This window comes from Falco rusticolus, chromosome 10 (assembly GCF_015220075.1).
Source record: "Falco rusticolus isolate bFalRus1 chromosome 10, bFalRus1.pri, whole genome shotgun sequence".
In the NCBI taxonomy this organism is placed as follows: Eukaryota; Metazoa; Chordata; class Aves; order Falconiformes; family Falconidae; genus Falco; species Falco rusticolus.
The window spans coordinates 799711-812262 of record NC_051196.1 but is presented as its reverse complement, the minus strand read 5'-3'; the positions used below and the strand labels follow the sequence as shown (position 1 = coordinate 812262).

Sequence of the window (12552 nt, the reverse complement as noted above, 5' to 3'; positions counted from 1 at the left end):
ATTTGCTAGCTCAGTCTCGCTATAAATTTGCAGGACCTGGTAAAGGAGGCAAAATGGTTCAGTTGGAAGTGCTGGTGAAAGCAACTCTAGTTGCATGTAAAACCTGTGCTTGTTCCAGGATCTGTGTAAATTTACTGCAAGTACCGGGAAGACTTTGGAATAGCTGTTCTGCTGTAAGCTTTGCTTGCAACCTCCAAAAAAAAAAAAAAAAATCATCAAAGTGCCTCTTATAAAGAATGAAAACAGTCATCTCTTCTGAGCCACCAGAAGTGAAACAGTTAAGGAGTTGAAGAGTTCCTCACGTGCTTGTTCGGGGCAATGTCCACTTCCACCCTGCTGGGCCCCAGGCTGGTCTCTGTTGTGATGGTACTTGAAGCAATGAGCCCACCTGGGACAAGGCTGAAGAATGAGATCTGCAGTTTGGTGTGTGGTTGCCTTTGATCCTGCCTAGCAAGTAAGCAAAGAGGAGAGAAAAAAAAGAGAAAGAAAGGAGGGAAAAAAAACCAAACCACACACAACAAACCATCCCTGGCACACTGACTCAGCACCTTTCACACTGTAAGCTTTGGACTGTACACACAGCTTCTGCACCTTACCTATGCCTTGTGTTCCCAGCTAGAAAACACCGTCACATCATTTTTCAGCCTGTCCGCCTGCAGCAAGCTGTTCCATGAGTGCTATCAATGCAAAAGCCAGCTCCAGAGGCAAGGAAGAAGCCTCGGGAATGAGGAGCGAGGCCCTGGGGGAGAGAGGCTGCTTGGGAGATGTCAAGAGGGGACAAGTGATCCTTGTTGCCTACCTGATTGTAACCCTGGAGCTGACCTTCCTCTTCATGCAGATGGGAGTCGTGCCTGTGAGTATGGACTGTCCTGTTCCACAGCACGTCTTGCTGTCGGTGCCAGGCTATGTAGTTTCGCAGCAGTCGGGAGGGAGTTCCTGGCAGGGGAGCAGACAGCACGTGCCTCCCTTGCAGGCGGGCTGTGGCTGTGCCCAGGGCATGCCCAGGCAGAGAACGCTGGTTTATTTGCACTGCAGTAGCACCTAGAGCCCTTTCCTGGTCTGATAGCCCTGGGTGAAGTTGGCATAGTTTGTGTCTTGCTTGCATGGGAGGGTGACCCAACAAGCAGGCAGCAGAAATCAGAGGTTTCAGATCAGAGGTGGGTTTTTTCTGAGGGCATAATAAACCAGCTGTGAGTGGGAATCATTGCTTCTTGCTTACTGGACTCTTTCCTCTGGTTTCATAGAGTCACGGAGTCATTTAGGTTGGAAAAGACCTTTAAGATGAGTCTGACTATCAGCCCAGCACCGCCAAGTACACCACTAAATCGTGTCCCTAAGTGCCACATCTACGTGGCTTTTAAACACCCCCAGGGATGGTGATTCCACCCCCTGGGCAGCCTGTTCCAGTGCTTGACCAGCCTTTCTGTGAAGAATTTTTTCCTAATACCCAACCTCAACCTCCCATAGCAAAACTTGAGGCCCTTTCCTTGGGTCCTGTCACTCATTACCTGACAGAAGACACTGACACCTTGCTACTGCTTCCTTTCAGGCAGCTGTAGAGGGCAAGAAGGTCCCCCCTGAGCCCCCTCCTCTCCAGGCTGAACACCCCCAGCTGCTCCCCATCAGACTGGTGCTCCAGCCCCTTCCCCAGCTCTGTTGCCCTGCTCTGGTAAAGGGTGATTCAGGTTTGTCACCTGGTGCAAAACTGATGTTTCTGGTCACATCTCCCTGACCTTCATTAGTGGATGGCATGGGACAGAGACCTTTGGTCTTTATTAAGCAGCATGTGTCTGACCCGGTGAAGGTTTCATCTGTAGGTTCGGGGAACTGAAGGAAGTGCTTGTTTGAAGCTGCAGTCCTCTCCACACAGACATTAAGTTTTTTATTCAGAAATACAGCATATTTAATTTCCCTTGACCTGCTGGGGTTTTTTCCTCTTTTTTTTTTTTTTTTTTTTTTAGTACTTGGCAAAGAGCCTAGGTTTGGATTCAATGGGGTTTGGCTACCTCCAGACAACTTTTGGTGTCCTCCAGCTTGTGGGAGGTCCTATTTTCGGAAGGTAAGTGAGAACAATTCTCATGACCCTTTACACTGCTGAAAAAGGCCAGGAATTTTTATAGTTTAATAAGAAATCATTTAGTTCTGGTTCGTGGTCCTGTTGAAATGTTTGAAGATTTCATAAATGGGCAAAGGGAAAATAAATACTGTAATTAGAAATAACCACAACATAGACACAGCCTTTATATTAACTTAGCTATGTTTTAATGACAGACGTTTAAGTGTAACAATATACTGGGAACAGGCTTAAACCACCAGAGTCCTCAGAGCCTGGGTCCTAACGGCTTAATCCTGCGAATGTTTTATAGCCATGTGTAACCTTAAAAATGTCTTGTGACTGGGAAACCTAAAAAAGAGGATATTTACTGATGTTAAGTAGAGCTGTCAATGAAAATAACTGAGGATCATGTTATTTTTACAGCTGAATCTCACTGTATCTACATCAGTGTTTAACACAAAGCTAGACTTGCATGAATCTTTAAGAACTGATGCAGCTATAAGCTCATCTATCAAAATAAGAAGAAAGAGTGGAAGAGACTGGGGTTTTCTGCCTCCCTGCCCTGTGGGATGCATGCTCTTGTTCTTAATGAGATGTAAACGCCCCCCAAAAAAATTGAAGTGGTGGGGAACACTTTGCCAAAAAGAAGGAATTTGAAAGAGCAGTGTAAGCCAGAGACAGAAAATGAAAACAAGGCTGAGAAAATCTAGCTTTTCTTCTCAGTCTTGCTACTGATCAGCAAAGTAGTAAATGGATACGGAGCTGGTGTGTGCCTCAGCTTTCCTGCATGGGATTTATCATTCTGGTTGATATAGGTTGGGAGGATCCTCTGGTACATGGTGTGTGAGATCTGATCTTGAAAAGCCCTTGGACACTACAATAATACACATCTTAAAATTAATAACAACATTGAATTCTCCAGTAAAGCTTGGAAGAAAATGCATTCCTAAGAACAGAGATGGTGCAAAGGACCCAGTTTGAATGCTTTTTCTGTTAAAATACAAAACTAGAATAACATTTCTGTTCTGGATCCAGTGCCATCTGAAATCTGGTTTTCCTCTGTGCATTCCATTCACCCATGTCCAGAAGAGATGCTAAAGGGAAGGAAAATGGCAAACCAGGTTCTGTCTGGGTCTGGACTCCCACTTGTGTAGATGGGACTGAAGGTCTATATTGCCAGATTGAAGCCAAAATCTGCGGTGTAGGTTTGAGATAAAAAGGATTTTCCTAGATGCAAGGCTGTTTTGACCTCAGTGTAAAGGTAGATAAAGAGAAAATGGGAAGGAGGGGGATAAAGGAGAGAAAAATGTGTACCTTAGTCAGTTTTCTTTTTTCTTCTTGGTTGATCCTAAACAGCCATGAGAAGATGAAGCAATAAAATTTACTCTTAAACAACAAAACCAAGAAAGCCCTGGACTGTGTAGTGAATTGTGGTCTTTAGGTTACAAACAGATAATATAAACTTCCCCGGCTTTCATGTAAACAGCACGATTTTGACCTGTTCCTCTTTCTCAACCCAAAGCCCTTTAATTACTTGTGCTTAGCTTTGTAGACTAGCCTTGGCACTTCTCGGAGGTGGGTGTGGGGTTGGGGTGTGTGTGTGTTTCTTTTAGTGTAAATGCAACCCATTGCTATGCAAGGTAATGCTCATCTGCTAGCTGTAATATGTGACTTGAATAAAATGAAGGAGGGAGGAACTGAAGTGAAGGGCACAATCTAAGGCCATCTTAGTCCCAGTTGCTCAGAACCTTTTTTGTGGTACTCTTGGACTTTGTCCAACTTAGCTTTGTAAAGTATCTTGGAGTTGAATAAAACCTGAAGCAAAACCTGATCTGTCTGTTAAGAGTTTCTTTCCTCAGACAGAAGCAAATGTGAGTCATTATCTTGAAGTATTTATTGAACCTACATGGAAGAATATCTATCTATCTATTTAAGTAGTGTTGAATGAAAAATGTTGTTTTTAACATCCTCTGAAAAGGAACTGGAATAACTTCAATTGCCATTGAACCTGAACTAAAAAATTAGCTAGCCTGACTCCCTGGTCTGAACCAACTCTCTTGCGTCACAAAGTAAAATTTGAGGGTGCTGTGTGTTCTGAAGTGAATGTTATTATTGAATGAGTTACTGAGCTGCTGTAACTGCCTGTGGCTGGTCTTCAGTAGCTCTGAGATAAACCACATCTATTCACTGGGGATGCCGGGGAGGAGACTTAACCAAGCACGTATTGTGGTGCTTACGAGGGGTCTGGAAATGGGCTGAGTAGCGGCAGTTGCTGGCATGTTCCCATTACACCAAAGGATCTGTGCCTGTGGTCCCAGGTGGGCAGTTGGTGCTTCAGCACTGGTCCTTGCACTCCTCCTCCAGGCAAGGCTTCCAGTTCTGGTGGAGCTTGCTTTGGGTTGGTTAGTTTGGTTGTTTTTTGGGTTTTTTCCAAGGCAAATTTTTGTATTGCTGGTAGTCACAATGAAGAGAGAGTGTTCAGTGCTCAGGCCCATTGAGCTGAGCTCCTCTGAATATCTAGTCCTCTTCTGGGAACAGAGCATTTCTGAGAATCTGATCAGCACTTCCTATGGCAGATAAATGAGCAAGATGGCCATGTGACTCCACCCCTCTGGGTGCGTCATGCTTGCAACGAGCTGCACAGTCCCACTTCTGACAGCCTTGTACCATTTCTGTACCAGGTTTGCAGATCAATTTGGCACCCGAGCAGCCTTAATTCTCTCCTGTGCGTCTGGAAGTGCCTTCTTCCTGCTCATGTCCATCTCCACCAGCATCCCCCTCCTCTTCCTCTCCAGGCTGCCAGCAGTGTTCATGCATGGACTACCAGGTAACGTTGGTCAGGGCTGAGTTGTTTCCCAATTGCTCGTATTGACCGATTCCTCTCTTCTTGCTCATGTTGCTGGAAGTCAACAGGCTCAACAGCATGAAGGCAGGCAGGAAGAACATTTGATGGTCATCAGGGATGAAATGGTGAGAACATGAAGCAGCAGGTGTACTGGTTATGGGAAGCAGGGCTAGTAGCCTGTAGTATACCAGGTCAATCCTCCTGTATGATCTTGAGCAAACTGCTTGGACTTCATCCAGACATGGTGATGACCACTTGCTGGCAGCAGTGCTAACCTAAACTTCTTGGCTGCCTTCTTCCATGCAGGATATTTTATAGGAGAGCTTTTCCCCTTCTCCTGGTAAAATGAGCATATTGGTCAAAATGAAACATGAGTACAAAACTATTTTTCGTTGCCCACCAAGCTATTCTACCTTTCCTAGATGTTCCTAATAAAAACCATGAACAGCCTTTAGCTACCAGAAGTCCATGTAACTCGTGTGAGAGGACTGAAATTGATAGAGTGTTAAGCCTCTTCTTGCCACTTGTGAAGTGGTTTGAGTGGTTTGAATGGTTTTGTTTCCTATGGCTGATGGGCTGAGCCAATTCCACTCAGCGGTGCGCACAAGCATTTGCCCTGGGGCTACAAGGACCGTTTTGTGGCAGGCACTGTTTCTTTGGCCTAAAAATTTGCGTGCCTGCTGCTCGGGCCCTGTGTCAAGCTTCTTTCAAGGGATCTTTTTCACTGCAGGTGCTCAGAAGGTTATTATAGACCTGACTACTCCTTCCCAACGTGCTGATGCTCTGGGGAAGCTGGGTCTCTGCTTTGGAATAGGCATCATCGTTGGCTCTGCCCTGGGAGGTGTCCTCTCCACCGAATTCGGGTGAGTGGCATGCTTGTTCGCTGGTTGGCCTTGTCGGGATCATTGAGGGAGCTGCTGAGGGGTATTTTACTTCCCCCCCAGCTTTTGACGGTATCTTACTGCTGGTGGCAGTAGAGGATTGTACCAGCACTCAAAATATGGCTTTTGCTTTTGCAACAGAGAACAACTCCAACTGTTTTTAAGGAGACCTTGTTGAAAATCTCATCTTCCGTCTACTTCAATTGATTTAAAAACAAGCTGAAGTAAGAAATGGAGTGTGTCTCCCTCCTAGTCGTCTTCCCTTTGGAGCCAAGTGTGCTGAAAGGCAGCGCGTGCTGCGCAGCCTGCTTTTAAGAAATAGTGTTGTACAGCTGAGAGTGGAAAAACTCGTGGGGAAACTGGTGTGCTTGGGGGCGCCCAGTACGGAGCAGGGCCTTGGCAAAGGGGAGAGCGAGCTTGGGACAGTGGGGCGAAGGGGGACAAGGTGTGGTGCCGCGGCGGCCGGGTGAAGCGTGTGTGCGGCTGGTCCCGCAGCGCAGCCCTGGGGGCGGCCCGGCAGCTCCCGTGCCCCGTGCGGCCGGGCAGGGGGCAGGGGGCAGGGGGCAGGCCCCACCGGGGGGAGCGGAGCCCTGCAGGCAGGCAAGTGCGCGGGCTGCGCCTTCCTGGAATATTCCCCAGCGTTTCTCTAGTGGGGATAAAAACCCAAGATACTAAATCCCTTACGAACGGCTGAGCGCTTGTTTTGCCGCTGTTACGGACGCTTGCTCGTGCAGGTCCAGGTCAGCGCAGCACCGGCCCCCCCAGCCCTGCCGAGCGCCGGCCGGGGCAGCGCTGCCCCTGGGGCCACGGGAAAGGCCGCCGCCCGCTGGGTGGCGCTGTCGGCCCGCGCGGCCCCGCCCGGGCGCCCCCTCGGCGGCGCTCTCTCCCCCCGGCCCCTCGGCGGCGCTCTCTCCCCGCCGCCCCCCGGCCCCTCGGCGGCGCTCTCTCCCCCCGGCCCCTCGGCGGCGCTCTCCCCCCCCCCCCCCCCCCCCGCCCCCCTCTCCCCGCCACCCCCGGTCGACCGAGGCAAGCGTCACCGGCGTCCCGGCGCGGGGCGGGAGGTGAGGGCCCTCCGGGATGGCGCGGCGCCCTGTTGCGGGGTGAGGCGAGGCGGAGGCCGCCATCCGGCCGGACCCGAGCACACGGTTCGCTGCCGTACCTCGGCAGGGCCGGGCAGGGCCGCTGCCCCGGGAGTTCCCTTCGTCGCCTGAAACCTGGGAAGGTTTTCCCTAATTATCCTGCGGTCGGTGCCTGCTCTGCATCAACACCGGGCTGGCGAGGGGGATTGCTTTTGTACAGATACGTAAAATTAGATTTGGGGATGTACATAATATTTAGCTAACTCAGGATTTTAAGGTCTTTGTAGAAGTTGATGGTTGAGTGGGGTTTTAATAAGTGTTCTTTTCAATGGGATTCCACGAGTGTATCCCTTCTGCGTGCTGTCTGAAAGTAAAGGTTACCGCGGTTCTCAGCTTAATCGTTGGTTATATGCCCATATTTAAATGTTTGCATCAAGCAGCACTGTTACGTAGCAAAAATCTAATGGCTTTCGCTTTCCAACCAGTGCGGCAGTCGCTGGTTTGCACAGAACCCAGCGCGGGGAGCGCATCCCCGGCCTCGGCCCCAGGCACGGCTGCAGCGCCGCTGGGGGTGTCGGGCTGGTGCTGCCAGCCTCCCCGCCTTGCTGCTTGTTCGGAAAGCCTCTAGCCCTTACATTTTTATGCCTGTAGCACTGAGGAAAGCGAACGTTGCCGGTAGTCACGGGGAAGCGAGGGACGTGCACCTGAAAAGTGCTGTAGCTGTGGCCTTTCCCATGGCTGAGGGTGGTTTCGCCTGCGCCCAGCGGCGGGGCTGGGGCTGGGGCTGCTCCGCCATGCGGCGCGGGCCTGGGGGAAGCCCCGTCTGGTGTTCTCCAGGAGGATCTGTGCCTTCCCCTGGAAGGATGGTAGGAATTCCCGTTAACAAGGGGCAAACTCCAGCGTGCTCCAGGACCCTTCTGACCACCCTGACATGCAAAGGGTTGATTTGATTTTACAAACAGCAGCTCCAGGCTGAGAAGGCCACTCTGGGTGTTTGGTAGCAACCTTTGCTGCAGCCAAACACCACCTTTGCCTTAACACCATGCTTAGCTTTTCTGCCAGATTTCTGTGCAAAGATTAGAGGAGCGATCCACTGAATTTTAGTGTGTTGGCTGATACTGGTGGTGAGCGGGAATTCAGCCCTGCGAGCAGACGAACACAGCTCTGCGCCACAAAGCAGCCCTCGGAGCATCCCTGGCACCTCTGGCTGTGTCTGTGGCACTGACCTGCAGGGAAAGGAGTGGGTGTTGCATTATGGACGCACCCGAGGCTCCTTGGCCCTGTTGCCATATCCCACAGACTGGCTGTGAATCATCTCCCTCTGTTTCCCACATTTATGCAGGAAAGCTCCAGCTGTGCTTGGGGCTGTGTAATTGCTTCCGTTTTTTTCACAGAAGAATGACCCAATCCCCTTCCTTTGAAAATCAGCTTTTCTGCCATGGCATGGCAGAGCAAAGCTGGAGATTTCTGTCTACTCTGTTGTTTGCTGTCCCTCACCACAAAGCTGGCCAGCATTCCCCGTCTGTTACTGACAGAATTGTTCATATGTTTGCAGTGGTTTGTATACAAGAGAGGCGTTAGAAATCAGTCTCAGTTCCTCAGCTGATGTAATTTTGGTGGTATTTCACTGCATTGTGCTTACTATTGATGTACTTGATCTGAAGAGCTGGTCTGTCGCTGTTGTGATTGTTGGAATAATGTTTGTCAACCCTTATTTATTAAGGGAACCCCAGGGAAGTTGAATGGCTTCATCTGATCTGCATAGGATTTTTTGGATATTGAATCCTGACCTCTGCTCCTAAGCTGTAGCCACCAGCTTCAGCCCTTCCTCTTCCTCTCTCTAAACTACTACACTTCCTCACATGTTTTCCAGAACTTTGAATGAACTTATAACAAAGAAATTGTGACTTAGTCAGACCTGGACATGTTTTCATCTGTGGAATATGGCATTGCCTTTTGCAATTAAAGGAGCTGCTTGCCAGCTGGCTTTGTCTTACTGAATTTAATTGCTGGAGACCTTGCTCTCAACATATAGCCCTATACATTCACCTCTGTACAGTGTGTACAGCTGTGAAGAACGTGCTTTCTATGGTCAGGCAAGTTTACACCTCCTAAGGATGAGGTATAAGCCAATCTGTTAACACAAGCAGTTGTAATCTTAACCGTTTGGAAAGTGTTTTCATGTTTGTGTGCTTTTATTATTTTATTTTTTTAATTGGTGTTTTCTGGTCGTTGATCAGTTGGATCAGGATTGTGGATATAAAAAAATACCTAGCTTAAAAATAACTCCTATAATTCAGCTTGAAGTCTCCAGGTTCTTAAGGAGTCTGCAGATTGCATGACAGCTCATCAACGAAAAGTGACTAAGAGAAGGAGCTGTGTTTGTTCACTGCAAATGTTCCCCCCTTCCTGTACACTTACTGCAAAGTTGTTGGGGACCACAGGCTGCAGGTGAGTGTGCACCGCTGGAAATAAGTGATTTGGTATTTGTAGTAGACTTCTGTGGCAGCACAGTGGGTGAAGAGTGAAAGAAAGCTGGATTAGTCTTCAAAAGTGGAAAGATGAGTCTAGGTAGCTAATTACAGAGATTTCATCCTTTCTTCTGGGATTATGATTAATTGCATTTTGCTTTCTTCTTTCTTTCTAACAAGGACATACAGAAGCATTGGTGCATGACCCAAGATTTGTTTGCTTTCTATGGAGGACAGGTTTCTTCATTTTAGTGACTCAGCTGTAGGCTTAAATCTCATGGAGCAATTATTCTTTTGAACTTGGGATTTTCCTGGCCAAACCCCTTTGGTTTCTTGTTTAATATTATTACAGCAGGCTTTGGGGATAGTTTGTTAGGTTTTTGGTTTTTTTCCCTGGCTGTGCTATTATCCTTCTTCCTCAAGGGGAAAAAGAAGGAGCTTGTTTGCCCGGAGTAGGGAATTGCATTTCTTTTCAATAACCCATTTGAACAATGTCCTCTGGCAGGGAATTTCTCATCGCTTTGCATCAGAGTGGAAAAACTGTGGGTGTTGAAGGGGCTGAAGGTTGGGAGCTGGGAAGGCGGATGGGAACATGGCAAGGGTGAGAGGGTTGTGCTCCGTTTCAGGACAAAGCAGGGCATTCTGCTGCTGGGAGTTGCTCTCACTCATTTCCAGTTGAAACTGTGGTATTTCTCTGCCTGCGATGATGTTGATCAGCCAAGCAGCATGGATCAGTGACATTTGTACAGGTGTTGCGTTGCCCTTTGTATTAAGGGACTTCAGAGAGAGGGAGGTGGTTTCTGCTTGCCAGCAAGTCACCCATGAGCTGCAATGTGGTCTGTCACCATCGGTTGAGCTCTGTGGTGCCTTGGGGGGGATGGGGAGGGAATAGCAAGTGGGCTGTTTGTCAGAGAGCTGATGGTTTGGAAAGGCACAGAGGACTCAGTTGTGGCCTTCTGTGAAAAAGGATCCAGAGATTCTTTTTCTTGTTTACTCTGCATGACAACAATCTTAGTTTTGGAAGCCATGGTCCCAAAGATTGTAAGGTCCATGTTAATTGGGTCTGAATAGAGGATCATGCATATCATCCCTCCACAACTTGTTGTTCAGAGTTCAGGTCTAGGGCGCTTTACTCTCAGCACCAGAGCTTTCTAGTTCTGATGACTTGTTTAACCTATTCTTGAACCCGAGAAATGCCTCAGTGAACTTTTGGTGGAGTTCACCTAATCTTAGACATCTACAGTGGAGACAGCTACACCTAAATTTGCTGTGCAGACTCTGTGTGGCTGACGGAGAGGCACCAGCACTCCTACAGCACCAGTTACCTCGTTGTGGAGCAGGCCTGAAACAGCTCGGGGAACAGTCAGCTTCACAGGCTTTCTGCCTGCTTAACACTTGAGTCCCACAACACTAGGTCTGACCATCAGCATGTTGTGCCTGCGGTCACAGTCCTGGAGTCTGATGCTGGAATGTGAACATACTAGAAGTCACCAGGATGCAGGTCCTAAGCAGTTTTCCTGTCTGTGCTGCTTTCATCCAGCAGACAGGTTGTCAGTAAGCTCATCCCCAGCCCTTCCTTCCTGCAAACCTCTACCTCAGCTCCCACTTCTAGGCCACCATTTTTAGGTTTGGGTCCACTGGCTTCCTCATATTTACCCATTAGAAAATCATGCTGACACGGCAAAGGTGCCCTCATTCCACCTTTGCAGACCTTCAGGAAACCTGATGCTTCCATGCTCTCCCTACAACCCCTGGTCTAAAATTCAGTGGAGGGAGACATGGTGATGGGGCGGAGAGGTCCTTTTTGGTCCTTTGCCCATGGGTGGGGCCCTTTCCCAAGGGAGGAGGAGTGGGGTTTGGGGGGCAGGAGCCAGCAGCTCATGGGAGGGAGAGCCCATACCCTTGAGGGCGGTCACAGGGCATGGGGTATGGCTCTGCTTGCGTCGAGCTAAAGGGGTGCTGGCTGGCAGCCTCTTCCTCAGCCTTGTGAGGAGCTCCCTGTCTTCCGTCAGACCCTCATTCCCAGTTAGCCTTCTGCAGGGGTTTGGTGGGAAGGAGCGTGTCTGTGCCAGCTCACAGGGGATGTCCACCTGCCCCTTCTCCTCACAGCACCCTCCTTCCTCCTGGGCATCCCTGCCCTTTTGGGTTAGCTGCTTCATCTTCCCAGGGAAACTATGATGAAAAGGCATTAAAAAAACCAAACACAACTATTCCAAACTTCCTTGTGTGGCTGGTTGGTGTTGCTTAGAGAGCTGAGGGTTGGGGTCTGCTGGGAACTGACTTGCACCAGAGCCATGGGAAGGGGGACTCCTGGCGTGGTCTGCCTGGTGTCCCTCCGAGGGCTGACCCCAGCAGACAGACAGACAGACGGGAAATAAGGGGGTGGGTGGGGGAATATCTGTGGGGGAGCTAAGGAAACTTCCTTGCTGCCTTCTGCAGCTTTCATCGTGCCTTGTGCTGAGGGAAGCTGCCCTGCCTCACTGCCCCATGCCTGGAGTCAGAAAGTGAGGGGGCGGTGGGTGAGCGAAACCCTGCTTTGTGCGCGTGGTGGCTAGATAGCGATCAAAAGCGCGTGTGCTTCTGAAGTTAACTCTGCTGAACAATTATGGATGTTTGAATGCCGCTCCCCTCGGCTGATGCTTTGAAAGCACTGGGTTTCTCTGTGGTGTGGTGCCCTGCCTGGCTGGTTGGTAGCTGTGCCCCTGCAAGGTTGCATTGAGGTGGTGGCTGATTTTTCTTGTTAAGCCTAGCTTAACAGCCCCAAGTAATAAGTGTAAAAAATGGAAAGAAAAAAAGCCCCAAACCTTCAAAACTGGAATTTTATGGAAAGGCACAAGGTGTTTTGGGTCTGGCCTCACTAGCAGAGGCAGTGTCATAAAGCTGAACATGGTCCTCACTGTGCAGCTTGCACAATAAGGCAGTGTCTGCTCATGACTCACTGGAGCTTCATCTGCTTTTCCCACTCCTGGAATATTTCACGACCGAGCAGCAAATCCAGGAGTATCACTGGGGATTGACATCCAGGGAAATACTGTTTTCTTTGTTAACAGAAAATAGAAAGCACAGAATAGGCTGTGGTTAAGTCCCTGTATTGGGATTTGGGACTTGGCTCTGCTGCAATTTTCCTGTGACGCGAGTAGGTTGTCCCATCCCTCTGCACTGGTTTTCTTCATGCAGAATTGGGGCAATGAGATGGTTTTTCCCCCTCTTTCAGTACATT

The 12552-nt window shown here is 49.2% G+C and overlaps 1 protein-coding gene across 1 annotated transcript in view; it reads left to right on the top strand.

The window, feature by feature from the left end:
* The first annotated feature begins 314 nt into the window (after positions 1–314).
* SLC22A18 (solute carrier family 22 member 18) overlaps positions 315–12552 on the top strand; it is a 59816-nt gene continuing 47578 nt past the window's right edge. Inside the window, 4 exon segments of the mRNA XM_037402379.1 lie at positions 315–853; positions 1962–2059; positions 4738–4883; positions 5632–5764. Of these exon segments, the coding sequence (XP_037258276.1) occupies positions 671–853; positions 1962–2059; positions 4738–4883; positions 5632–5764 (560 nt within the window). The 5' untranslated portion in view covers positions 315–670.